This window comes from Zalophus californianus, chromosome 7 (genome assembly GCF_009762305.2).
Source record: "Zalophus californianus isolate mZalCal1 chromosome 7, mZalCal1.pri.v2, whole genome shotgun sequence".
In the NCBI taxonomy this organism is placed as follows: Eukaryota; Metazoa; Chordata; class Mammalia; order Carnivora; family Otariidae; genus Zalophus; species Zalophus californianus.
This window is the reverse complement of record NC_045601.1, coordinates 3,013,522-3,040,508: the sequence shown is the minus strand read 5'-3', so window position 1 is coordinate 3,040,508 and position 26,987 is coordinate 3,013,522. Positions and strand designations below refer to the sequence as shown.

The window sequence follows — 26,987 nt, the reverse complement described above, 5'->3', positions numbered from 1 at the left end:
AGGAGTGCTTTTGATTTTAGATCCTGAATTATAGCCATTAATGGGGAATAAATTAAATAAACTATGAAGTTCATAAGCTCTGCCTTGAAAGGCTGTTAACACCTGTTGCTGAGAAGAACCAGTCAATCTTTTTTTTGGGTGGTGGTTGTTTTTTTCTTAAGTAGACTCCACACCTACTTGATCTCTGCGATCAAGACCTGAGCTGAGATCAAGGGTTGGATGCTTAACCGACTGAGCCACCCAGGGACCTCAAGATCTGGTAAATCTTCAGGACTGGTTTGTGCTTTGAACCCCCTTCCTGAATAGAGTAGCAACCTCCTTGCTCTGCTCTGCTCTGCTCTCCTTCACTGCACTGGTTTATCCTACCGTGTGTCTTAACTGCTTACTGTTCATTTTCTCTCTCCCTCTGCCAGGGGATTGCCTTCACCAGCAGAGGGCTCTGCCTTGCTGCTGACACATCTCTAGCTCCCAGGACCATGATGTGGGCGTGTGGTCCGTGCTCAGGATGTGTTTTTTGAATGACTGAATCTCTGCCATGAGGGACCATCTCATTCAGTCTGATTTTTCATGCATCAATTATGGAATTATGTCACTATGTGTGGAAATACTGGCAAACTGAAAAAAAAACACGAGGTTGCAGTGACGTGAAGGAGGGTGTCGTGGACTTGAGTGAGGCTGAGCAAGCGGAGATGTGGGGACAGGGGTGGGGGAGGGCGCAGATAGGGGCGGGGTGCATCCACAGTCTCCGGAGGCAGAGCCGCACCTGACGCAGGGCCTCTGACTCTGGGCTGTGAGTCATGAGCTACATTGGGACTTGCCTTTGCAAACAGGGTTTACTCATCTTACCTAAGCAGGTCACCTCAAATGAAACCTCAGGGTTTGCTGGGGCTGCGCTGGGAGCCGGGAGCCAGGCCCGTGGCTCCCTCATTTCACTTGGTTCCAGCATCTTGGGAAGTACATGTGGCTAATGGCCTGGGTCGGCGGAGCTTAGGACAAGGGACAGGCCAAATTTGAGAATAAATGCACAATCATCTGCCTAAGAGGTGTGTGGAGGACCGTTTTAAGTCCTACAAAAGATGGATACTTTATCCTCAGGTGCATTTGTGATTGTGACTTAGGAGGAGGTCCCCACGAGACTGAAGCAGCAGAACACCCCCAAACCTACCTCTTCTGCCCGGCCTATTGGTGTCTCCTGGATGACAGTTCGGCATTCGGGGGCAGCAGATACAGAATGGAGACGCTATGGTTGGGAGGTGAATCCTGCATTTCTGTGTGTGTGTGTGTGAGCAGTCACTGGATGGTTTTCTCTAGGATGTTTGCTGGGGGGACAGCCCAGGAAGACAGAGATGGTGTCCCCCTCTGGGGCAAAGGGTGGCCAGCCCTTATAAGTGACTGGGGTTTCTCAAGCCGGGTTGCCCAGCTGTGACCCAGCCCGTTGTTCATGCATTCTCTGTCACCCTGGGAGACCTGAGGGCAAGGGGAGCAGGGGTGCGCCTGGGGCTGTGCTGTTTGCTGTGGGCTCTGACCTCGAGCGTCGTGTCTTCGTCCGCACGCACAAGACTGTGCCAGGCTGACATGTTAGCAAACTGTCCAAATCTTCGCCCACCCAAACAAACACGCAGCCTGAAGACTGTAAGCAGATCGACACTCGCTCTGTGTGGTGTGCTAGACAGAAGAATGGGCTCTCAAATTCTGGTCCCCAGAACCCATGAGTGACATAGAGGTGAGGTTCAGGCTGCTAATCAGCTGACCCTGAAATAGGGAGAGTATCCTGGGGCATCCAGGTGGGCCAATGTCACCACAAGTGTTCTCAACAGTGGAAGAGGAGGTGTGGGGGGTCCGTGAGGTGAGAACGTGGGGCTCGGCCCCCTGCGGCTGGCTCTGAGTCTGGCGGAAGAGCCAGGAGCCCAGGAAAGCAGGGCCTCCAGGCTCTGGGGGAAGGCAGGGCTCTGACTGCCCCCGAAAGCCCCCAAGAATGCAGTTCCACCGACACCTTGACTTTAGCCTGCAACACCCACCTGGGACTTCTGACCTCCAGAGCTGTGGCCTAAGGGACGGCCATCTTACCCCAGCAGGTCTGTGCCACGGGGTCTGTCACACAGGGGATGGGGCGCGGCTGCCTGTGGGTGTGTTCGGGGCACCCCCCGCTGTAGCCAGGGGCAGAATGTTCACGTGTTTCCTGTCGGCTCCGGAATCCCTGAGGGTTTCAACACCCGTGCCTGTGCGGTGAACCTGAAGGGTTTCAGGGAGCAAGTTCCCTCCTCTGCTGGGGAAGCAGAGCCCAGAAAGTGGTGGCAGAAAAATGTGAACGTGTGTATGTGTCTTGCTTGTGGGTACATGCTGCTCAGGAATTGACCAAATGGGAAGAAGAAATTAGGTTGGAGAGCTGAAGGCGAAGAGCATAGCTTCTTGTTTTATTTCTGTATAAAGAGGAGGTGGGCATGAGGACGCCAGGTGGCTGTGCACAGAACGAGGTACAGCAGGGACGGCCTCCAGCAGCCCACCCCGGGCCACCTGCTCCACCACCGACACACTGTTGGCCGTCTCCTGCCGGCACCCATCCCATCACGTGGCCAGGCTCCATGCGGAGTGCACACATGTACACGGCACACACATGCATACCACACACGTGCACACATGGACGCCACAATACACCACATGCTTGCACAAGGCACACAGAAATACACAACACACAGGCACATGCACACACGTGTGCACACACACACTACACAGGCCACATACAGATACACATATGTGCATGTCTGCATGATACACCACACATACATGAGTATATAACCACACACACCTGCACATGTGTGTACACACAGGCACACAACACACACCACAGATGCACAAATATGCTCATACCACACATATGCACACACAAATAGTCACACATGTGCACACACTACCCATGAATGCACATGCTCACACACATGTTCATCCACACACCACACAACACATATGTGCACACACTGACACACAAGCTACACATGCATGCGCACACATGTTCATACACTCTACACAATGCACGTGTGCACACACACAAGGCACACATGAATGCACACACACGTTCATACACACACTACACAACGCACGTGTGCACGCACTCACACGCCAGCCACGCATGCACACACACATGTTCATACACACACTACACAATGCACGTGTGCACGCAGTCGCACGCCAGGCACACATGCATGCAGAAGCTCAAGCAGGCCCACACACACAACTCTCAGTGTGGAGTGGATGGCCACACTGTCCCACCTTCCCTACGAAGATGCCACTCTGCAGCCACAGGGTCTGGCAGCAGCCCGAGCACGGAGTGAGGGGATATGGGAGGAGCAAGACAGTTATCTGCAGACTATTATTGGCAACCACACAGAAAGGCCAAAAATTATTGTTATCCTAGAAAAAGATTACACTTCATAAAACCCATGTTTATTCAAAAAAATCTATTCAGAAAGTCTGGAAAGCGTAATAAATATCTGTATAGTGGCCGCCCATCTCAAACATAAAATACAAAGCGTGAACATAAGAATGACCTGTAAACACAGATGCGGGCTTGTAAACAAAGTGCTGAGTCGGGGTCTGGTTGGAAGCGTGCTCCACGGGCGACCAGCGGTGGCGAGTTCGAGTCCCCCAGGTTTCCTCCCGAGCTCTGCGAACCCACGCTGGATACTCCTCCAGTCTTCTCTCCACCCAGGGACCTGCAGTGTCCTTTTCCATTCTAGTATTTTAAGGACTCTTGGAGAGGTGAAGGGCAACAAAACCATTTGGAAAGAAAAAAAGAGTGCAAATCAAGTTCGTCATGTGCTTGAGAGAATCAGTCAAGTGTGAGGCAAAAGTCCCAACGTGCGGCTTTAGGAGTAACACCGTTTAATGAACAATACTGGCTAACATTAAGTACTATTATCACTTAAAATGCTGGACAATCTTCCAGGCATCAAAACACACAAAGTTATATTAAAATCACGGACAATCTGACCTAAGGATACAGGTGAAATCTCACTCTTGCCCAAATTTGACTTGGGGGCGGCATCTGGCTGAGCCCTCACTCTGGTGGGGTGAGTCAGGTGTTCCTGTCAAACAGGGGTCCTGCAGGTGGGGCAAGACCAGAGTGGGCTCCCTGGGGGGGCTGTGGGGCAGTCGGGGGGCGGGGGAGGCCCGAGGGCCAGGGCGCGGTTTTCTCACAGGAGTCTGTGGGCTATGATCCAGAGAGGGGATGGTTCCACGGTCTGTGGGCTATGATCCAGAGGGGGGATGGTTCCACGGTCTGTGGGGCTATGATCTGGGGGGGGATGGTTCCACGGTCTGTGGGGCTATGATCTGGGGGGGGGATGGTTCCGCGGTCTGTGGGGCTATGATCTGGGGGGGGATGGTTCCACGGTCTGTGGGGCTATGATCTGGGGGGGGATGGTTCCACGGTCTGTGGGGCTATGATCTGGGGGGGGGATGGTTCCACGGTCTGTGGGGCTATGATCTGGGGGGGGATGGTTCCACGGTCTGTGGGGCTATGATCCCGGGAGGGGGGCGGGCTGTTCCGCGGTCTGTGGGGCTATGACTCCGGGAGGGGGGAGCACTGTTCCGCGGTCTGTGGGGCTATGATCTGGGGGGCGGGGGCTGTTCCGCGGTCTGTGGGGCTATGACCCCGGGGGGGGGGCGGACTGTTCCGCGGTCTGTGGGGCTATGACCCCGGGCCGGGGGGGGGGGAGCACTGTTCCACAGTCTGTGGGGCTATGACCCAGAGGGGGGGGCTGTTCCGCGGTCTGTGGGGCTATGACCCCGGGCCGGGGCGGGGGAGCACTGTTCCGCGGTCTGTGGGGCAACCATCTGACTCCCTGTGGTCTGGCCGCCTGTGTGAAGCCCCGGAGCCGCTCAGGGCCGGTAGGGGTGCGCCGCACAGGGGACGCAAATGAAAACCCCTTCCTTCGCGCCCCACCGCTGCTTAGAAGGCACAGCCGCTGGCTGCTCCACTGGACCTTGGATTTCGGTTTAAACTGTGGTATCGACGTCTCTAGGCTGACTTTCTGGAAGGGTTTCAAGTATCACCGCGCTCTGGATAAGGTGAGAAAGCAGAGGTATTTCACAGACATTCAAGTAGAGTTGGTTCAGCAGGGTCTCTGCCGCCGCCGCCGCCGCCGCCGCACCCTGGCCTTCGCTAAGGGCACAACTTGGTGCGAGGTGAGCCCGGGTCGTTCTGCGGCTCTCGGGCTGTGGCAGGTGGGGCTGCGCGCGTGGCGGCACCGAGAGAGCGCACGAGCAGGAGCGGGGGCGCGCAGGGAGCAGCCGCTGTCCCCTCTCCCTGCCCGCTCCTGCGCTACCGCCCTCTCCGGCCCGCGTCCCTCCGAGCTCCGACTCTCCCGAGCAGCCCGGCCGCCGGGCGGCACACCTTGGCCGTGGGAACCCTGGAACTGTGGCCCAGGCGGCAGATGGAAGGTGTGATGACCTCGGTGCCTTCCTAGGAGGGCAGACCCGGGACCTAAGGGCTATCCAGTTTTTCCTAAACTTCTAATAATAGATCAAATAATTCAGACCTAAAACAAAACTACTGTGAACCAAGCCTTTGTGGCCTCGGGGAAAAGCATTTTCTATTAAGAAAATAGGGGAGGTGCCTAATGACGCTTTGTGGGAAACCGGTTCAAGAACCTGCCCCCTCCCCGGCCTTTACGTCTGGTGGTTCTCTGAGGGGGGAGAAAGGCTCACAGAATTATAAAAGCTTCTGAAATAAGGTTACATTTTAAGGTCTGAACACAACTGGAACAAGCTAAGGAGTTACACTCAGAATGCCGCATGTTGTTTTTTGTCTTTTTGAGGTGGTGTAGTTGGTTGAGACGGGGGATCAAGGGAACAATGAAGTGTGTCTTCTTACTGAGATCTGGCTGAGGGCCGCAGGTGCCCCGCACCCAGCGAGGGCAGCGGGGAGTCTTGGGCCGGCTTGGGGGCACCCCCGGTGGGGCCGGTGGGAGGACGCCGAAGGCCACACGCTCTCCCCCCACCTGCCCGGGCAGTGGTGCCGAGCCTGTCCCGGTTTCATTTAACAAGAGGCGCACAGCCCCTCCCTCGGCACTGCGCCCCTCCTGTGTGCACGCACCCCAAGGGAAACATTAAATGTCACTGCAACATCAGGTGAAAAACAGAAACACAAAAGCAACACAAAAGCACAGTTTCTACAAAGTGCATGGCTCCCTGGTAGCCCACCTTCTGGCTCCCCTCCCGGCCCCCTCCCGGCCCCCTCCCGGCTGCATGGGACTGAGAGCACGCCTTAAAGGGAGGGACTGAGCTCAGGGTTGTCAGGGCTCACGGATCTCCCGCGGACCAGAGAGGGGAAGGCAAACACAGCAAAACCACTGCTTTGGGAAAGCACAGGAGGCTGACGGAAGGCCGCGGCCAGACGTCAGGCCCAACGCGCTCTGGGAACCTGGGCGGCCTTGGCCACAGCTAGAACCAGCGCGGGAGCATGGAGCCTCAGCCCTGCAGCCCTGGCCGTGGGGGGAACAAGGACACAGGGCAGGGGGCACAAGCTCTCGCTGGCTCCTCCCCAGGTACGTGCCATTCTTGTGAAAAGAGGCTCCCCAGGCGAAGACACCGCCTGCCGGTTCAGAGCTCTGCCCCCCGCGGGTCCGTGACCCAGAGAGAACACCCAGCACCTCAGTCAGAGAGAAGGGCGATGGGACAAGGGCTCTTTGGATCATTAGGAGGGGACCTGGCGTCTACTCTGGGTGCCATGTGCCGACCCTGTCCTTCCGGCAACCCCAGACCGCAGAGGCCAGCCCCTCCCGGGGAGGCTGTGCCGTAAGCTGGTCAGCGCATCCGCCCACCCGAATCACTAGCACGTGTGTGTCGGAAACCTGACCCAGTTACTGGCTTTATCATTGGAAAAAAACCTCTCTCTCTATAAATATAAGCCATGATCGTAAAAGACCTATGGGGTCTGAAGGAACCCTACAGGCATCGGGCGTGGTGGTGTGCGGTGAAATGAGTCTGTCTGGCTTTGCTCGGGGTAAAGAGGTGGCAAGGCTGGCACAGCAAGGCGTGGGGAGGTCACCGGTCTGGATCCGATCCCGGCTGAGCGAGCAAGCGTGGAACGAGCAGAGGCACCTGGGCCTCCGAGTCGGGCGTGGGCACCGAGGCAGCGCCCGACAGCCCAGGATGCTCGGCAGGGCCTGCTCGCGCTATAGCCTCGTGGACGTGAGTCTCTTCATGCCCCTGCGCTGAGCCAGGCCGGACGACAGCACGGGCTCCAGCCGCGGGGCCTGCGGAGCTCTGTTCAGAGCCAAGTAGGTGGCGGCCATGGCACCCTGGGAAAGAAGGGAAAGGGCAGCTGACCGCGGTGCCCACCCACTCCCGAGTGGGGGCCTGGGGCCTCTCTGAGCTGTTCTCTCCCACGCACAGTGGGGCCTGCAGGACCCCGGGGCCAGGTGTGCCCTGAGCTCACTGTGTCCGGCACACTCTGCGTCCTCCTAAATAATGGCGCTTCTGTTCTATTACCGTCCCACACCCGCCTTGGATGGTGCGTGTGACTTGAGATGTTTCGGACTCGCAGCAGAGCCCCAGGATGAGGTCACGCGAGCCCTGCTCTACAGCCTGTGACCGCACTGGCTGGGTCTTAGGAGATGGGCTTTACCCTCCAAGGACGGACCCCGAGACCCGGGAGTGCTGTGGTCTCCGTCCTCCCCACGGAGCTCCAAGCCGCCTCTCGCCAAGCACGCAAGGCAGAACCTGCTTGCGCCTGTAGTGTAGACCCCCAGCCATCGGGGTGTCTGTCAGTCTGTGTGGACGGCCCCACAGGTGCGGGTGCGTCACGACCGAGGTGGCCCGAGGCCATTGTCTGGCTGCAGTTGGGCCTGATGACGCCTGGCTTCAGTGACTCTGATCACAGCCGTACCACAAGGTCAGACACTGCAAGGCTGGGATCGTCGATGGCAAGGGTCTCCCAAGACCCAACAGTTTAACGAGCAGCGGTTCTGTCGCTGAAAACCTTTCCATCCCTGGGCACGAGACTATCTCAGTGACACCAGCTGCGTCCCGGCCTTTGTTCCCTCCCGAGCCCTGTGTCTCTGTCAGGCCCTCCAGGGGTCAGGATGCTCCATGGCACGTGCGCTGGGAAGTGTCTCAGGAAAATGGAGCGAGACGGTCGCGGCGTGCGCCCTCCAGCCCAGCCCAGTGCCCCCGCTCCCGGGGATCAACTTTTCCTGAGGCCCAGCTGCACCCAGCCACTTGGTGGGCCTTTCTGGGCCACAACAGGAGATTTGAGGAGGAGTGACAGAGACAGCTGGCTCCAGAAGCCTACAATGCTTACAGTCTGGGCCTCTACACAGAAGTCTGTGGACCTCTGCTCTAGAACCGAGGGCTCTGGCACCTTGGATTGGTGCAGATGCACGACTCCCTCCACCTCTCTCTCTCCCTGCCTCCCTCTCTCCACCCCCATCTGTCTGTCTGTCTCTCCTACTTTGTCTCCCTCTCTCCTTCCGTGTCTGTCTCTGTCCCATATGTACGCATGTGCCTGCGCACGCGCGCGCGCACACACACACACACACACACACACTGAAGCTGCTCAAGATTGTTAACAGAAGTTGTAACTTATCAGAATTTTGTGTGTGATTGCTTGTATGTGAAGAAATGGGTAAAAGTAAATTAGGAATACCTGTTTGTGCCTCTTACTGGCTCGCTATCTGGTTCCCACACCGTGGTTTCTTTAGGTTATTTTAAGGGGGATCAGGGCAACCTTCCTGGGCCCCCCACCCCCAGCATCTTGCTCTCTCATGACTCCCTGTCCGCACCTTCACCAGGTGGACGTCTTGTCTGCTGAGCTGGTTTTGGGACAGGTACTCTCTGTTCACAATCCACGGGTGTTTTAGGACTTGAACGGCCGTCAGGCGCTGATGAGGATCCACATGGAGCATCTTGGACACGACATCCTATAAGGGAAGACAACAGAAGCCTGTTCGAAGAGCCTCCTGCGCGAACCTTCATTCCCTCTCACGGCAAAACCTCGCCATTGTTCTAATTCTCTGCACTTGGGGGTCAAATGTTTATTTTCAGCCTTAAAAGTACGTGAATGATTTTTGAATTTTAATTATCATCACCTTGGTGGCTCACCTCAGGTTTATATCATGTTAAAGATTTTACATGCAAGGAGAAATCAAATGTACAAATGTTGAATGGTGCATGTAATTTACTGAACTGCTATTTTAGTAAAAATGATATCCTTCCGAAGGGAGAAGCTAGGTAACGACTGTCCCACAGACATAAACCAATTATGACAATGCATGTAGTGACGCTTTTATTAGCACTGTCCACAAACATTTGCTACAAATCAGCACCAGCCACAGAACTGTCCATCTGGAGCCATTACGAGGGTCCAAGGGGCTAATGTCCCATGGGGTGATTTTCTTGTGTGACTGTAAGACAATCACAATAAAGATTCTTATGACTGTGGGTTAAAGACAAAGCTCCTCTTCACATTCACACATGGCATGACACGCACATGCGTGTGCACACACACACAATTACAACTGTGATGTGGATCTGAATGGCATTCATGAGGCCGTCTGCGCATGCGTGATACACCTGTTCTAGAGCGAGTCATCGGGATCGTCCTTGGGGGAATGAGGGCCAATATTACTGTCCCTGTTTTGCAGGTGACATTTATAGTGATCAAACAATTGTCCAAGGAAGAGCCATGATGAGAATCTGCGTTTTCCTGACAGGCTGCTCACCTTCCTCTGGTATTCCCGTGGCATTTCACAGGGAAATATGGGAGTTAGCATACGTACATGATATGATGTACTCAACAGAATTTCTGGTCATAAACCACAACAGAGAAATACTATAGACTAATCCAATATCCTTTTTTGAATAGAGAAATCAAATGCCTTTTACTATTTGGTAACACTGATCTTAGTAACTTCTTGAAACAACTATCTCCTAAAGCAGGATTGTTCCCATTTCCATGGGTAAGACTGAAAGCAGAGAGACCTGTATTGTTTGCTCAAGATCTCATAGTAAAGCAGTGTTTCTATGCAGTGCCAGCAAGATGCACTGTAACAACACACAAATCCATAGACTCTGTCTGATTTTGGAGAACCGGAGGTTTTGTTGTATGTTTGGTGAACACAGAGAGGGGAAAACGCATGGGGCAGATGAGGCAGAAGATATGGTGGTGAAGAGGCAGGAAGAAGTCGTCAAGGTCCCAGGAGGCAGTGAAGCCCTCTGCCTGCAGCAACAATCCTGGTACTTGACTTGATTGCTTTCCTGACACCTTCTCCCTGCCCCCCACTCCCGCTTCCAAGGTCCCCTCAGAAACCACCAGCACCCACGTCCTGGTCTACTTTGGGGACCAGAACTAGACAATGTCTATACTTCTTTGAGACAGAGTGGGTAGATGGGAGCACCGGGAGCGTCAGGGTCTGACACACGGGAAGTGCTCGCTAGAGGCCCGCTGCCTTCTCCTCTGCCCTCACCTCTGCCATGACCTCCATCATCACCTCTGCCACCTCCTTCACCATCCCCTCTGTCCTCTCTTCCACATCTCCTCCACCATCATCTCTGTCATCTCCTCCACCATCTTCTCCACCATTGTCTCTGCCACCTCCTCCATCATCTTCTCCGTCCCTTCCACCACCTCCTCCATCATCTTCTCCGTCCCTTCCACCACCTCCTCCATCATCTCTGTCATCATTTCCACCACCTCCTCCATCATCTTCTCTGTCATCACTTCCACCACCTCCTCCATCATCTTCTCTGTCATCACTTCCACCACCTCCTCCATCATCTTCTCTGTCATCACTTCCACCACCTCCTCCATCATCACTTCCACCACTTCCTCCATCATCTTCTCGATCATCACTCCCACCACCTCCTCCATCATCCTCTCCATCATCACTTCTATCATCACCTCCACCATCCCCTCTGCCATCTGCTCCATCATCTTCTCTACCATCTCCTCCGCCATCCCCTCTGCCATTTCTGTATGAGGTCACACAGTGATGATGATGGCAGTACTAGTATCAGAACCCCGATGGTCTACTCCTCTCCCAGTCATTTTATGGCAACACAGGAAATAGACTGAAGCTGCTTCTTCTGAGTGGTGGTGTTATCACTGACTATTTGATTAGAGAGGAATTGATGATCTCAACTGAAAAAGACTAAGTCTGATGTCTCTTTAAACAAAGTTGGTCACAAATAGTGAAGCTGCAGGGAAGCCTCAATGCAAAGAGTTTTAAAGTAACAGAAATACACCTCTGTCCCAGAGTTCTTCTTCTTGATCAGTCTGTGATCATTCAGGGCACTCAGTTTGCAACATCACTAAAACTGTGATAGTTAATTTTATGTGTCACCTTGGCTAAGCCACGGTCCCCTGTGTTTGGCCAAATACCAGTCTAGATGTTGCTGTGAAAGTCTTATTTAGATGAGATTAACATTGAAATCAGTCAACTTGGACTAAAGCAGATGACCCTCCATGATGTTGGTGGGCCTCATCCAATCAACTGAAAGCCTTAAGATAAAAAAGACCAAGGTTTCCCGAGGAAAGGGAAGCCTGCCAGCAGATGGGCTTTGGACTCAAGCTGTAACACCAACTCTTCCCTGAGTTTGCAGTCTATGGACCTACTCTGTAGATGTTAGACTTATCAGCCTCCACAATCTCATGAACTGATTCTTAAAAACAAATCTTTCTTTCTCTGTATCTATGCACATCCTATTGATTCTGTTTCTCTGGAGAACCCTAGTACACCAAGACAGTAGAAAATGTGAAAAGTACTGTAAGAGACTTTTGCAAAAAACCATTCTTTTTTTTTTTAACCGAGAAACTAAAAAAAAAAATCTATGAGATAAAATACCTGAGTTATTTATATGAAAGGTATCCTCTAGCTTCCTCACAAATACAACGGTTAATACAGAATCTCCACACCTGGGAAGAAAGAGTGCTGGAAAACACTCACCTTCGCAGCATCAGAGATTGAGTCCCAGTTCCCCCCAGAAAGGGCGTACTTCCCACTGCCAATCCTTGCCAGAATCTCCTCAGGAGTATCATCTGGTCCGTTTGCAAATGGGGTAAATCTGTGCAATGAGAGAATGCCTGGTATGAATTCTGATTTTATGGCCTACAGTAAAGTTCACAGCTTGATACTGCCTCTTTTTGTCGTTGTTGCTTTTTTTTTTTTTTTTTAAGTAGGCTCCACATCTAACATGGAGCCCAGTGTGGGGCTTGAACTCACAAACCTGAGAGCAAGAATGGGCGAGATCAAGAGTCAGATGCTTAACCGACTGAGCCACCCAGGCACCCCTGCCTCTTTGTTGTTAAAAAAAATAGCTCTTTCTTTGCCATTACGCTCCAAATTCAGGAGTCATGGGAAAGCGTCACTTATTTCTTATGCTTTGTCCATCTTCCTAAGTTGGTCATTGGTGTAGGTCGATAAGGCAAGTGTAGAAAACTCTAGGGCCCAAGCACGGGCATCCGTGGACCCTTCCTGGCTCCCCTGGTGACCGAGTGTTTCAATGGTTGGCTCGGTCATTCTGTTTCCATGGTGAGACTGTGGTATAATGGAGGAGAACCTGAGATTTGAAGTCTGAGAGACCTATGGTTGGTCTATTACCAACTCTGGTTCTCTGATAAATTAATGTTTTAAGATTAGATTGCACAATGGGCAGAATAATACACTCACAGGGATCTACATGGACACATATAAGATGCCATCCGCATCTGCCCCACTGTGAATGATTCCATCAGCTCCCAACATTATGCAGGGCATGTCGATACATGCCTGCTAGAAAAGGAATTCTATGTGATCCTCACGGCACTTCCTTTAGTGGCCGGGTTGGTGATCTGAGGTTTACGGACAGACAACGTGAGTATCAGAAGAACCGCAGGGCAATCCAACGGTGTGATGTCAGGAAGGTCCGGGACGCCTTCCCTGCTGCTGTGGTCCTCAAGGCACAGCCCCAGGCTCACGAGTCCTCCCCCTTTCACTACAGACACTGGTCACTCACTTATCACGCGATGCCTCATTGAGGCCACAGGAAAAACAGGCTACTGCCACTCATTCTTACGAGGGCCTTTTGTCCATTTTATTACGGTGAGCAGGACTGGGTGGTCTAGAGCTCTTTTTTCCTTCTGTGCAAATCCTTAATAAACTTAAAAACATAGGTCCCCCTGGGGTTCTTAGGATCCTCGACCTTTAAGGCTGGAAGCCTTGAATACCACACAGTGTCCTCTTCTCATTCAAAGGTGAGGGAAGTGAGGCCAATAAAGGTCAAGGAGTCCAGGCCAGAAACAGAGCTGGTGAGGGGCAGATCTCGGACTGGAAGCAGATGTGCACACAGCAGACCCAACCCTCCTTCCGTAAGGCCGGCTGTCCCATCTGGCGGCCACACAAGTCAGTCACCTGCTTTTACCTGGCTGCCTTTCTCGAGGTGCTCTTTGACCACGAAGCCTTTAGGGGTGCTTCTTAACTCAAGAGGATGTTTTTAAGAGAAGATGTTGCGACCCCTTAAGGGGGTGGCCTGGTGCTGGGAAGAATGTGGACAGGTGGTCAGAGGCTTGGGTTTTTTGTTGATGAGCTGAGTTCTGTGCTCCAGTTCCCTAATTCTGGAGATAGATTTTAAAGAAAACATGTGGCCAACTTTCTTAATCCCTGCTCTTTAGTTGTCCTGAAAGGGCTGAGGAGGTGTTTACCCAGGACCTGTGAGTGTGCGTCCCTGCCCGTGGCACCGGGGCAGGGCCGACCCTGGGCTGAAGGGACAGCCCCTGAGATGTCTGCCTCAAGATGTCTCGGGCACACATGCCATCGCACGCTGACACTTATGGGAGGGTGTGCATTACCCCGCCAGCATGGTGTACAGCAGGGTCCCCAAGCTCCAGATGTCACATGCTGCGTCGTAGCCTTGCCGCTTCAGGACCTGGAGGGGGAAAGCAGATGACAGATGAGCTCTTGGGGGTGAAGAAAGTTCAAGTTCACAGGGTGTTTTTCTGATGTGACCATGAGCTGGACAGGTGGGAAACAGGGGGATATCCTTTATTAACGCCAAGTCAACCATGATGCTCTGCAATAGGATTCCCCAAAGACCCGTGCACACATGGGAATCACAGCTCTTGCTAGATATGTGACAGATAGCTTGGAAACACTTAATTTTTAAGGCAGGACTTTAAAAAAGTTATGGCAAAGTATACGTAGCACAAAATTTACCATCTTAATCAGTTTTAGGAGCACAGTTCAGTTGTTCAATGACCTCCATCCATCTCTTTCCTCTTGCAAAACTGGAACTGTCCCCATTACACAGTCACTCCCCACGCCCCCCCCCCCCCCCCCAGCCCCTGGCTCCCACCCTCCTCCATCCGTCTCTGTGGATTTGGCTGCTTTAGGACCTCATATGAGTGGAATCAGACAGTAATTATGCTTTTCTGCCTTGCTTATGATGTGCCCAAGGTCCATCCATGCTGTAGCGTGGGACACGATTTCCTTCCTCTTTAAGGCCAATTTTCCTTTGTATGAATGCACCACATTTCATTCATCCATTCAGAATGGGTGGTGAACACATGGGCTGCTTCCACCTTGCGGCCATTGTGAATAATGCTGTTGTGTACATGGGTGGGCAAACAGCTGCTCTTGTCTCTGCTTTCAGTGCCGTTGGGTATTGGCCTTACTGCATCACATGGTAATCCTGTGTTTAATTTTCGGAGGAACAGTTAAAACAGAAGAATTTTCATGTGTCCTAGGATTACATACTTCAACGGAGGGCAATCCTCTGATATATTTATAGCTGAACAACAGTAAAGGGAGCAGCATAAATACTCATGGATTACTGTCCATTACTGGATTTAGCATTGACCTGGAGTCAGGAGAGCTGGGTTCAATTGTCTTAGACACAAGGGCAAGGATGCCATCTTTCCACCATTGTATCACTGATGCTGTGTGCTGGGCCAGCAGCGTGGTCGTTTAAGCCTGAGCATCACTAGCTGAGTGACCTTCAAAAGTCACTTGAACACACTGAATCTGTTTTTGTTTTTTAATCCATTCAGTGTGGCTAATAGTATCTACCCTGTGTACCTCATATGGCATATGAAGATAAGAGTAAAAGCTATTGGTAAAAGTGCTTTGTAAATGGTAAAGTAATATACCAATTTAAGATACTCTATAATCGCTACAATCAATACTATCAATATTAATATTGATCAAGTAAGGCAACAAAGAGGCTTATAAGCAGATTATGTTAAAGGAGGCTACAGATAGCATCTGGGTAAACCTGAAAGTGGCTTCACAGCCCACCTGTGTGGGCCCTGTGCCCACCCATATCCTGGTTCAGCACCCTGCTGCCTTCCTTGCGACCGATGGCAGGGGCTACCTCTCGGTTCGAAGACCTACTACCACGTGCCTGGGGACCTCCTTTTTTTCTCTTCTCTTTCTTTTCTTTTCTTTTCTTTTCTTTTCTTTTCTTTCTTTCTTTCTTTCTTTCTTTCTTTCTTTCTTTCTTTCTTTCTTTCTTTCTTTCTTTTTCTTTCTTTCTTTTCTTTCTCTTCCTTCCTTCCTTCCTTCCTTCCTTCCTCCTTCCCCCTTTCCCTTTCCCTTTCCCTTTCCCTTTCCCTTTCCTTCACTCCACGCCGAGCATGGAGCCCGATGTGGGGCTTGAACTAACGACTCTGAGCTCAGGATCTGAGCTGAGATCAAGAGTCAGACACCTCTTTCTTTGGACTTGCTGTGTGCCTCATTGCAGCTCTGGTCCAGTTTCACCAATAGCCAGAAGGATCTGCACAGAATCCAATGTCTGTTCTCCTTCCTGACCCCTCTTCCCACCAGCCACGAGTCTGTCCTGCTTTAGCAGCCTCTCAGGTTTTGTTGATTACTTAAAGCAAGAAACTGAGTTTGCCTTCATAAACATATCAGTGACTTCAGAGCCTAACGAAACCATCCCCAGGGAGCCTGAGAAGGGCCAGATGTACAAGATGGTGCTGCTGAGATTCTCCGAGGCTCTGGATGCGGGCCAAGAGCCCTCCCGCGCAGAACACTACAGGCCCTCATATTAAATCCCACAGCGCTGGCTTGCTTCTGCCATGAAAAACAGTCTGGAGCAGAACTCTGGCACAAGGGGAATCCACAAAAACAGTCTCCCCCTGGCTGTGTAGTTGTAGGTAGATTTCTGATCACAGGTGACACAGGTGACCCATTAGCTCCCTTCCGGGCGATATGACAAACTGCCCGCATTATTTCTCAGTAACTCCCAGCAAATACGCAGAGCTGATCCAAATGGTCTACTGCATGGTAACAATTTTACATAAAAGCATCACCGTTAAAAATTTTACAAATAGGAGAATGATAAAATAACTGTGTTTGAGCAAGGTGGCTGGTTCTTTTTTGACTCATTTCTCTTCTCTAACATGACTGCTGAACTAAATCAAGGTGACTCCGAAGTACCAAACGATCCACAGCTCGGAGCTCTTACCTCCGGGGCAACGAAATTTGCTGTGTAGCAGGGTGTCATCAACAGCCCGTTCTCAGCTCGAAGCTGCTTGGCAAACCCAAAGTCACAGATTCGGATGGATTCAGGGTTTCCAGACTCATCCATATACAGTATATTACTCGGCTTCAGGTCTCGATGCACCACCTGGAAAGGCAGTGGGCGGGGTTGAAGCAGGAAGCGGAAGGGGGAAGCATTCAGAACATAAGGGGTTTTTTGGGATTATGTCCCTGAGCAGGTCCTGCAGCTGGAAGCCGGTCCGCTCAGACTCTATGTTCTTTAGGGCGGGGCTTCCCTCATCTCTTGCTCTCGTATTGACACTCAAGTAAATAAGAAGCCACCCCAAATGAGAGAATTATATACAAGGAATGTTGCGCTGAGCTCAGGTGACGTGCATGAAAAGATTTCTACAGGTTGATGTTGACTGTGTGCCCAGAACGCTCCAGTGCTGTGAAGGGCTCACGAGAGAGCGAGGCAGACATGCAGCCTCTGTCATGGGGCAGGTGACTCGTGGGCAGCGATCAAGCGATCGACAGGAGCCCTCCCTGCACCTGTGGGGGAGGGAGGCGCAGGGCGCTCCGAGCAGGAGGGATGGGGGCGGCGAAAGCCATTCTGACATCTCAAAGCAAAGCAGCTCTTTGGGGGCACACAGCGATTTCGTCTGATGGGGACAGAGGCTGATTGTGAGCACACGTGGGTGCCCTCACAGCCTGGAACCTGCTGTGCTGTTAAAACTCAGGGGCAGAAGATGGAGGGAAGTTGAAGGGACACACACGGGCAGAGGCCCTAAGGGCAGGGGAGCAGGAGAGTTTAGGGCCAGGCCTATTACCTCCCTCATTAAATAGAAGCCAATCTGAAAAAACCATCATCCCACGGGTTTCCTCTAGAGTTTGCTCTGGGAAAATGCTTCGCACTCCCAGACCACTGGGTGACCACAGAAACGCCTGTGGTGTGGTCCTGGAGGAACATCCTCCAGTTCGGAGGTGGCTGCATTTTATTGCATTTTATTTTATTTTATTTTTTTAAAGATTTTATTTATTTATTTGATAGAGAGAGACACAGCGAGAAAGGGAACACAAGCAGGGGGAGTGGGAGAGGGAGAAGCAGACTATCCACAGAACAGGGAGCCGGATGCAGGGCTCGATTCCAGGACCCTGGGATCCTGAACTGAGCGGAAGGCAGATGCTTAACGACTGAGCCACCAAGGCGCCCCGGTGGCTGCATTTTAAATGTTCATGACCAAGGGGCAGGGCGGGCCATGGAAGCGCTGTCTGCTTCGCGGGAGGTGCCGAGCGATGGTCTGGAAGCAGACAGCCAGGCGGGAACCCCAGCTCTCCACTCTCTCATGTGCAACCAGCCCTGGGCAAGATGCCTAACCGCCCTCTGCTCTAGTCTCCCGGTCTGTGAGCGGGTGTAATCCGGAGCTCCGGGCTGCATGAATGAAGGGCACAGAGCAGCACCTGGAACCCGGTGAGGGCCTCGGCCAAGCGGGCTCTCACTGTCTCTGTCCTCTGCAGGATTCCTTTGTATTGGCTAAGGATTCAGTTGTAAATAGAGCAACAGGTCCTGTTATCCAGCCCAAATACTTTTTCTCTATAACTGGTCCAGGTAAACTTAATTTCCCTACTAGCTGCGGGGCACAGTATGTGTGCAATGATCCCAGACACGAAGGGGCGGCGGTGATACAGAAGGAAGTCAGGACAACGGGGGTCCCCGGCTCTGGAGCCAGGGAACTCTCTCCTGGTCTGGTCTCTCCTGTTATGTCGTCCGCGTGGCCGCAGGCTGCTTACCCCCTGGGAGTGGAGATAGTCCATGGTCTTGGTGATGGTGCAGAGCACATCGCTGGCCTCCCGCTCCGAGAAGTAGCGCTGCCGGAGGATGCGATCCAGGAGCTCTCCGCCGCGCATCAGCTCCATCACCAGATACACGAACTTCCCATCGTCGTAGACCTGGGGGGCGGAGAACAGAGCATGCAGTCACCCTGGCGGCCTCCACACCGCCCCCGCCCGCGCAGTCCTGCCTGTCATGGGGGAGAAGGGCAGCCCTGGAGGCAGCCCCGGCTAGGGCAGAGGCTGGGGGCTCGGTGCTCCCCCGAGTGTGAAAATAAGGCTCCGGGTGAAAGTGAATGAATGGCCATTCCAGTCATACCCGACGCGGAGCTTAGGGAAAACCAGTTTTAATCATCTGCTGCAAAGCAGGGAATGAGTCAGCGAGGCCAGGAGCTTGCAAGGGTGAGACGTCAGCTGACATAACTTGTCCTGATCTGGGCCCCCGACCTCCTCTGCCATGGAGAACTTCAGAGGTGGAGCTGGGGCTGTGGGCCCAGAGCCGAGCTCCTCAGACTTCAGTGTGCACAGCCTGGGGGTCTTGTTAGCAGGCAGGGTCCAGGCCAGTAGGCCTGGGTCATGTCCAGCCGGCCCCAGGAGCCCTCCGTCCCGCTGCACCGTGGACGAGCCTCAGAGCCGCCAGACCCCAGAGCCCAGCAGGGAGGGGAGGCAGAGGGAGAGAGAATCTGCCGTTTGCAACAGCGCTCTTATCTCAGGAAAGCAATGGAAAAAGAGAGCTTTGTCACACCACCTTCACTCTCATGAGCTTAAACAACAGCCCCACACCCCTCTGCTCCGCTCTTTCCATGACATGCTCGGGTGGGCCGCAATCTCCCTGCACGCCAGTGCCTAGGCGTTTGGAGGACCTCGTGGAAACAGGGCCAGCACCTAAACACGAGTAATTGTTAGCTTACGAATCAGTAAGTTTCCAGAACAATTCACTAAAATAATTTGCCTGACTCTGAGCTCAATGCAAGATGTAAAGTTGATTTTGGTGTATTTATTTCCAGTTTATGCCTGAAAAAAAAGCTCTACTTTTGAGAATGGACATACGATGGCATCTTTGGCCCAGAATCACTTACCCCAACATAATGAAAGTGGTTTGAAAACTTAGAAGTTTTCAAATGAGCTGATTTCTGCTTGTGCATCTTAGCACATGAAAAAACACCAAAACGGCCGGAGGACAGGGCAGCACCATGGAGGTGCCTGGGACCCAAGGGGAGAAAGCTGGTTCACTCCGCATGGGTTAACACAGGGACTTGTTTCACACTTTCCTCCGAGGTGAACTGGCATTTTGCAGTCCCCTTGCTCCGGGAATTGACGGGGCCCAACGGGAAGTCGAGGCAGTCCCCAAATCTTGAGGGTTTGGGTTCAGGATGCTGCAATCATTCTGGAATGTGAGGGTGAAGGTGGCGAGGAGACAGCTCTGTGTCCGCTCTGGCTCCCGACACCACAGCCCTGGGCTCTGTGCTGGGCTTTCTAGGGGCTGGACCCCTGCCCCCTTCCCTCTCCCGCGCTGGGGACCACTCGTTGCCCAGCAGAGGCAGAGCAAGCTGGGAGGAGCCCCACGGCCAGGGCTTGGTCTGAGGTCTCAGATCCGACCCAGCCCTGTCTCAGCCACTCCAGACTCTCCGTTTCTGCTGTGTTTAGGAATGGCACCGAACAATAACACAACTGGATTAGAATTTGCACCAGCTTCTTTTCCTCCTTTATATTCCACGTTACCCGATTTGGGAGTGTGGTGGCGGGGAGGGGGCTGCTGTCCGAGGGACGGGAACTCGGGCAGCCGCCGGGGGATTTTGAGGTACACGCGGTGGGGGCCGGCTCCAGCACACCCTCTTGGGGGCGGCAACAGTGGCTGAACCGTGAAGAAGGCCAGCACCAGACCAACGCCAGCTTCGGTGCCAGGTGAAGAAACGAGAGCACGAGCAACATCATTGCTGCATGAACCCACTTACATCTTTGAGGGTGATGATGTTCGGGTGCTGCCCGTACCTCAGGAGAATCTCGATCTCTTCCGAGGGGTCTCTCTTACTCTTATCGATGATCTGGAACAGGCAGAGCATGTGACGTGAGGCTCTGGGATGGCATCAGCAGGCTCGGACCCTTTCTGCCTCCTCCCCCTCGGCCCCCTCCTCCCCTGCAGCTCACGCTCAACCAGGATAAGTGACAGTTGCCTAGAAGTTCATGGCAATCCTCTTTCCCAACTAGCCTAAGAGTGACATTTACAAAAACCAGGCACAAGGGGCGCCTGGGTGGCTCAGGCGTTAAGCGTCTGCCTTCGGCTCCGGTCATGGTCCCAGGGTCCTGGGATCGAGCCCCGCATCGGGCTCCCTGCTCAGCGGGAAGCCTGCTTCTCCCTCTCCCACTCCCCCTGCTTGTGTTCCCTCTCTTGCTGTGTCTCTCTCTGTCAAATAAATAAATAAAATCTTAAAAAAAAAGCTGGCACAAGCCTCAGACATGAATTTTAAGATATTACAGGGTTGGATAGAGAAGGGTGGGCTTGGGGGGCTCACAAGGGCACCACCAAATAGCAGCAGGTGCTTTCAATCACCGTGGCAGGCTCTGAGTGGGTGGCCCGTGCTCTTCACTCTGCCCAAAATGAGCCTCGAGCGGCTCTCTGCGCATCTCTTGCCTTACCCTGCAGCAACACACCAGCCGCCACGTGGGACAGAGTGCCTGGTTCTCCCCAGGAGACGCCGGGGCCGGCGTGCATGCTGAGTTGGCCACTGTGGCTTAGACACAAACCTTCCTTCCCCTCCGCCACCCAGCGTCTGTATTCCATGTCTTAGGATAACAGATAAAATCCTTCCACCCATGAAAACAGGTGGCTTCCAAAGACAGGACAAGGTGCCATGAATAGAAGCCTACTTGGAACAGGGAAGCCTCTGATGGCTAATAATGGCTGACATCTCTGGAGGTGGTTTACTTATGCCCTTGCTCCCACATCTACAGGGTGGAACTGGTGGGGCTGGGGGACGCCATCCAAGTGAATCCCAAGCACATGCATTAGAAACGACACTCAAAATGGAAGAATCCCTCAAACTGTTCTTGCACATCAGTTTCACCTAATTTTAAAATATTTGCTCTTTGGAGAATGTGCCATGATTTGACTACCGGAGTAGGAGGGAGATTTGCTTTTACCTTCTCTCACATCAGACTCTAAGCAAAGCTTCACGTGAAACTCAATCTCTTTCCTTTAGATGAGCAGAGTGCTTGGCAGCATCTGACCCACTGTTAGAATGCTGCCCTGGATGCCCCTCGTCCCTCCCCTTCGCTGTCAGGATAGATCACCCTAGTGCCCACGCTCCGCTCTCCATCTCAGCTTTAAGGCCCGCAGCCGAGCTCCGATGATCCTGGCACCCCAGGACTGCGAGCCCAGTGACAAGCGCTGTTAAACAAGCACAGAGTGAAGCTCCCTTTCTTGACACATTCTTCTCCTCTTGCTACATTTTACTCCATTAAAGTTCTAGCGTGGACCAGGATTGCTTCTATTATTGAAGGAAACTAGCAGATAATGCAGCGTTCTGAGGGAGGGCCTCTCTGAAGGCTTCTTCAGCAGCGTGGGGGTTTGGAAAGCACTGCCTGGACCGTGAGCTGGCCAGTGGGATTCAAGACCCCTTCTGCTCCAACAGCCCATGGGCTCATTCAGTCTCTCGGGCTGTGACCTTGTCTTTGGAATTTGAGAAGGTTAAAATGCATTCATGGATTTTTTAAAAAATTAGTGTTAGATTCATTTTTTTTGAATAAAATTTCATGATAAAAATGGTGTATTCTCAGCATAAATCTGTTTTATCACCCTCACAGTGGAGCTGGAAGCAGGAAGCTTCTTCTCTCCTGCCAGTGGCCCGGGGGCAGTTACAGGACCGGATGGGGCGACTGCACAGAAGGTGCCCCTGACAGGAGCTGGGGGCTCTTCCTTCCTCCTGTGGGGTCTCCCTGTGGCGGGGCTGACCGCAAGCCAGAGGACAAGGTGGGGCGCTGGAGGTGCGGAGGCGGGGAGGCGGTTGTGCGGGGGAGATGGGGCACCCAGCCCGGAAGGGAAGTCCTAGAACCGCGGAGGTACAGCTCCTACAGGTGCCCTGCTGGCTTTCCACCAGCCCCCTGAGCTGGGCAGGGCTGACTCTGATATGTTCCTACGCACTTTCACACAGCTGTACGTTCTGGTCAGACTCAGGATTTGTTTGGTCTTGTTGTCAGCAAGCGCCGGCTGCTTTTATCCACAAATCTTTTTCTGGAATTATTATTATTATTATTTTTTAAGGTGAAGAAGAAGAGTCTTAACAGAGACGCTGAGCCATGAGGCAGGCTTACTGGTCCCTGAGCCCAGGCTGCAGTCTGAGCAGGGGGGACGGCAGAGTCCAGAGAGAGGTTCTGAGCATTTGTCTAGAAACGTCAAGGAATGAATTTCTTCTCCGTGGGATCGGTTTCCTGGGATTGCCATTGTTAGACTTGCTTCTAGTTCAAGAAAGCGCTGGTGGATCAAGTTCCTTATTTTGAGAATAATACTGAGTTATAGTCTCAGGGAAGGAATTCTGTCATCGTGTTGATGAGCAAGGCCTGCTCTCCTCCGTGCTGGTGCTCGGATAATCTGGCGGAACCACAAAGATAGGGGTGGGGAGGAACGGTCTCTGTGGTTCTCATCCCCCAGCGGCCGCAGAGAGCGGGCAGGACGCTGCCCAGGGTCAGCCCCCCACCAGGGCCGGTAAACGAGCCTCCAGTGGTGCTGCTCCCCAGCAAGCTGTACATGTACAGGGCTAAGTCAGCACCCCCAGGACGCAATGGACGGCAGAGGAGGACTCTCTCTGCTGGTGAAGCATATGGGGATGGACGTATCAGGAGCACTTCTCTTTTCTTCCTTTTAATCAATCAGTCAGTCAATCAATCAATCCATCAATGTAAGCTCTAGGCCCAATGGGGGGCTTGAACTCACCACCCTGAGATCAAGAGCCTCATGCTCTACTGATTGAGCCCGCCAGGCGCCCCTCATGTGCATTTTTATTCCTGGATGCTGGGGACGGGAAGGGGCGGGAAGAAACGAGGCCTCGCCGTCCTCAGCATGCTTTTCCTCTTCCTCTTCCGTCTCTGCACCCCTCCACCTTCCTCGTCCCCGGCTCTCCCTGGGTGCTTCCCTCCTGGGACATGGAGTCCCGTGGGGGAAATGGGCTTTGTGTTGATCCAGAGGAGGGGCTCACGGGCTTGCTGCACGCCCCTGGAGGCAGGGTATTTCCACGGGCTTGCTCCCAGGATCAATGCCATATGTGAACAAGCGTAGTCAAGCATGCGATCCTTCGTCGGATTTCATAGACAACTTCTCTCGCACAATTAATTTGAACAAATGACACAGCGAGAGGACTCTGAGTTTTCCTGCTGGAAAAAATTAAAATTTCCATGCCGATCAGTTTTCCTTCTAAAAATAAGCTCTATTCATGTCAAACATTGGTCTCAATCATGCTGCATTTTTGGATTTCAACTTACATACACATAAGAACATGAGCACAGGAGCGCTAATGCTCTTGTAACCATCTGTCGTGAACACAAAACGGGCTCCGCATCAGGACAGCCTGCCCATCTCCTGGCAGACGTGCGTCGGCCCCACCTCCTCCCTAGAATCAAGAACTGGGAGACATAGACTTGCACAAATTTAAGGATCTTGCTTCACTTTTACCCGAGTCTTTTGCTAAAACAAACTGCAGTACCTCTAGTAACAGAACAAAACTATGCTACTGAAGAGCAGGCGTGATTGTTAGGTGGAGTCAACCCAAAGGCACGGCACCGAGAGCTGGGAGCAGAACAGCAGGCGACACGCAAGGAAAGGAGCCTGGATCCAGGGTCTCGGGCACCTCCACTTTCTCCGGCAACACTTCACTGTAATGTTTAGGGAGCCTAGATGGTCATCAAGACCACACAGTTTCCTTGCAGACCCCATGACTTGGGCTTTAAATTTACCACTGCCCAGCCCCATCTGCTCTGCACGGCTGTCTCAGTCCTTCATGATCTGGAGGTTGCAGAATGCATGGGAGTGAGCTGGAGTGAAGCCTTAGGGCTCCACCCCTTGGAGTGAGAGGCAGTGTCCTGGGGAGGTCAAGGGCATGCGCGCGTGGACATTCGGTGATTCTCCCACTTACAGGCTGGGTGCCCTTGGGTGTGTTGTTGACCTGCCGGTCTCTGTGCCCTCGAGGGGATGGTGAAAGTAATTACCTCATGGTGTCATGAAGATCAACGGACCTAACATGCAGAGCATTTTGAGTTGGGCAGGTTTGACACCTAGTGAGGGCTGTTTGCTGTTATCATCATTATCATCGTCGTAACAGGATGACAGAATTTATGATAAGTCTGAATTCTATCTAATACCTGCTGCTCCTGGTCTCATGAACTTCAGGTGTTGTATCATTTGCTTCTTAGAAATTACTGATGTTTGTGTTTCGAAACCAAGGATCAAGGTGGCAAAAGCAGTACCTTGGGTGTGCATGTGAGTTCTGCGCCCTGAGATCGGTATACACCTGAGTCATCCGCAGACACTGTCCAGAACTCTCTCAAGGTGCACCTACGTAGGCTTCTGAGAGGTTGAGACATTTATTGACACAAGGCAGCGTTTCCATAGTGAATGAGCTCTGATATGTTCCTATGTACTTTCCCATCAGCACAATGCCAGGAGTCCTTTTTATACAAACTGGCTTCCTGGGCTGTCCACAATGCGTGCCTGATCATGTTGAGCCACAAAGACTCCAAAACACAATCGAGACCAACAGCCCTCTTATGCAATTCATGTAAAGTGAGTACAGCACCTTGACGGAGAGAATACTAATGATTTTTTCTATTCAAATAAACCTCTCCCCTTCAAGCGCTGCTCAATCCTAGTTCCCTTCTACACGTCGTAAATGATTCCGTGTTAACTTTATTTTTTAAACGGAAGATGTATTCAGGCCTGGCCATCTGTGCAGCTCTATGTCACGTTATTTCAAACTCCTGCACAATTTCATCTCCTCTCCTCGCCTTCCGGGGCTGGCTATGAAAGCAAAGGTGAACTTGAGTTGTGCACTGGAGTGTTGAGCGGTTTTGTCCTTCGGAAGCAGCTCCGCGCGCTAAGAAAGTAGGGCACATCTGTTCAACTGTCACGTGCCTGACAGACGGGAGAGAAGAGAGGACATCACGGTTTTCCCATCCACTCTCTCAGCACTAGGTGGGCACACTGGTGGGACATCCTACGCCGAGTCAGCCCAAGGGGGTGCCTGCGAGAAGGATGGGGGGCAGCACCTGCCTCACCGCCTGAGGCCAGGCTCTCCCAGCGGAAGATCCTGGGCAATCCAGCCTTGTTTGCCTTGGCTGGGAGGGCAGGACCAAGCCTAGGGATTCAGACTCTGCACCAACACTTACTGAGTCCCTGCTGTGTGTGCGTACTGCGCTAACTTTGTCACGTGGTAGCTAGACGTGGCCTCAGTAATTTTAAGAGCTGCACAGAAAAATGCAGCTGAGAATAAATGTAAAACCAACAATCTTGTTGACTGGGAATATACTTGGGTGGAGAGGTTTACATATGGCCTTAAATGTCGTTAATGTGATGACAGAGTAATTATAGTGGCAAAATTAGGGGCCCATAAGACAGAGAAATAAGCTTAAGGCAAAACACAATGATATTTCCAAGACGTGAGATCTAATGCGTCCCACATGTGGTCCGAGGCTGTGGGCCTGGTCTGCGCGGGGTTGCGGGCGGCCCCCGCCGGTCTCTGGGAAGGCCGTGCCCTGGCAGTCCAGGCTCCATCCGCCAGAGGGCCTGCCCTGCCCCTGAGTAGAGTGCAGGAGGCACTCGGCTCCGTCAGAGCGTCATCCTGCTGAGAGTAAGCAGAGCTTAACGGGGAAGGCACACACCACCCTTGCCTCCCAGATGTCAGTCCGCTGGAATTTCTGCATGAGATACCCACCCCTCAGCCCCCAGCCCTAAAGGATGCTTTAGACTGAGGTTCTCGACCTCAGCACTGCCGACTTTATGGGCTGGGTAGTCCTGTGTCCAGGATCGTGGGAAGAGCCGGCCCGTGCAGGACACTGCAGCATCCCTGGCCTGCGTACACGAGGCCCACCCCAGCTGTGAAAACCAGGGTGTCTCAGACATCGCCAGTGCCCCCGCGGGAGGCAGAACCAGCCCAACACCTGCCCCCCCATTATGACTGCCCCAGGCGGAAGCCACATCCTGCTGTTTATCAAAGTTGCTGCTTACATTTTTCTGCTCATTACTCAGAGGGGAGGTTTCTGAATCACCCATGCAGTGGGCTGAGGAGGCCCCAGCTGGCTCTGACTGGACTGTTTCTCAACACGAAACAGACCCCCTTTTCCGTGCACACTAGAATTTGGACGGCTGGGCCGGCCAGCTCCTGGCGTGCTAGCTGGGATGCAGGGGCTCAGTTCAGTGGCGGGGGCTCAAGAGGCGTCTGCTGGCCTGAGGTCCAGCTCGCACGCCAAGTCATTAACTGCCACGCTCCCAGGGCTCGGCTGTTAAAAGACGTTCTTAGTTTGGCTAGTTCTTCCACCCCTAAGTGGGGAAACTGCTACTCATCCACCAGTCAGCTGACACAGACAAAGGCCAAAGAATATTTCCATTATGTTCTACCTGGAAAATGCTGAAGACGAGAAAGAGGAGTGATCTGTAGGACATTACAACATTTTGGTAACACAGGGGCCCATCCTGAATACGGAGATCTTTGCCTTGAA

At 52.8% G+C, this 26,987-nt stretch overlaps 1 protein-coding gene across 8 annotated transcripts in view; it reads right to left on the bottom strand.

Annotated features, from left to right (window-relative positions):
* Positions 1 to 3,419: 3,419 nt before the first annotated feature.
* RPS6KA2 (ribosomal protein S6 kinase A2) overlaps positions 3,420 to 26,987 on the bottom strand; it is a 363,002-nt gene continuing 339,434 nt past the window's right edge. For 7 of the 8 annotated variants that reach the window (XM_027601223.2, XM_027601224.2, XM_027601226.2 and 4 more), the window contains 7 exons: positions 20,240 to 20,329; positions 18,246 to 18,404; positions 16,441 to 16,602; positions 13,826 to 13,902; positions 11,946 to 12,063; positions 8,784 to 8,921; positions 3,420 to 7,301 (listed from right to left, as the gene is read on the bottom strand). In XM_027601223.2, coding sequence (XP_027457024.1) covers positions 7,176 to 7,301; positions 8,784 to 8,921; positions 11,946 to 12,063; positions 13,826 to 13,902; positions 16,441 to 16,602; positions 18,246 to 18,404; positions 20,240 to 20,329 — 870 coding nt within the window. In that variant the 3' untranslated portion in view covers positions 3,420 to 7,175. The remainder of the gene's footprint in view (positions 7,302 to 8,783; positions 8,922 to 11,945; positions 12,064 to 13,825; positions 13,903 to 16,440; positions 16,603 to 18,245; positions 18,405 to 20,239; positions 20,330 to 26,987) is intronic. The other variant, XM_027601225.2, reaches the window with a different exon arrangement.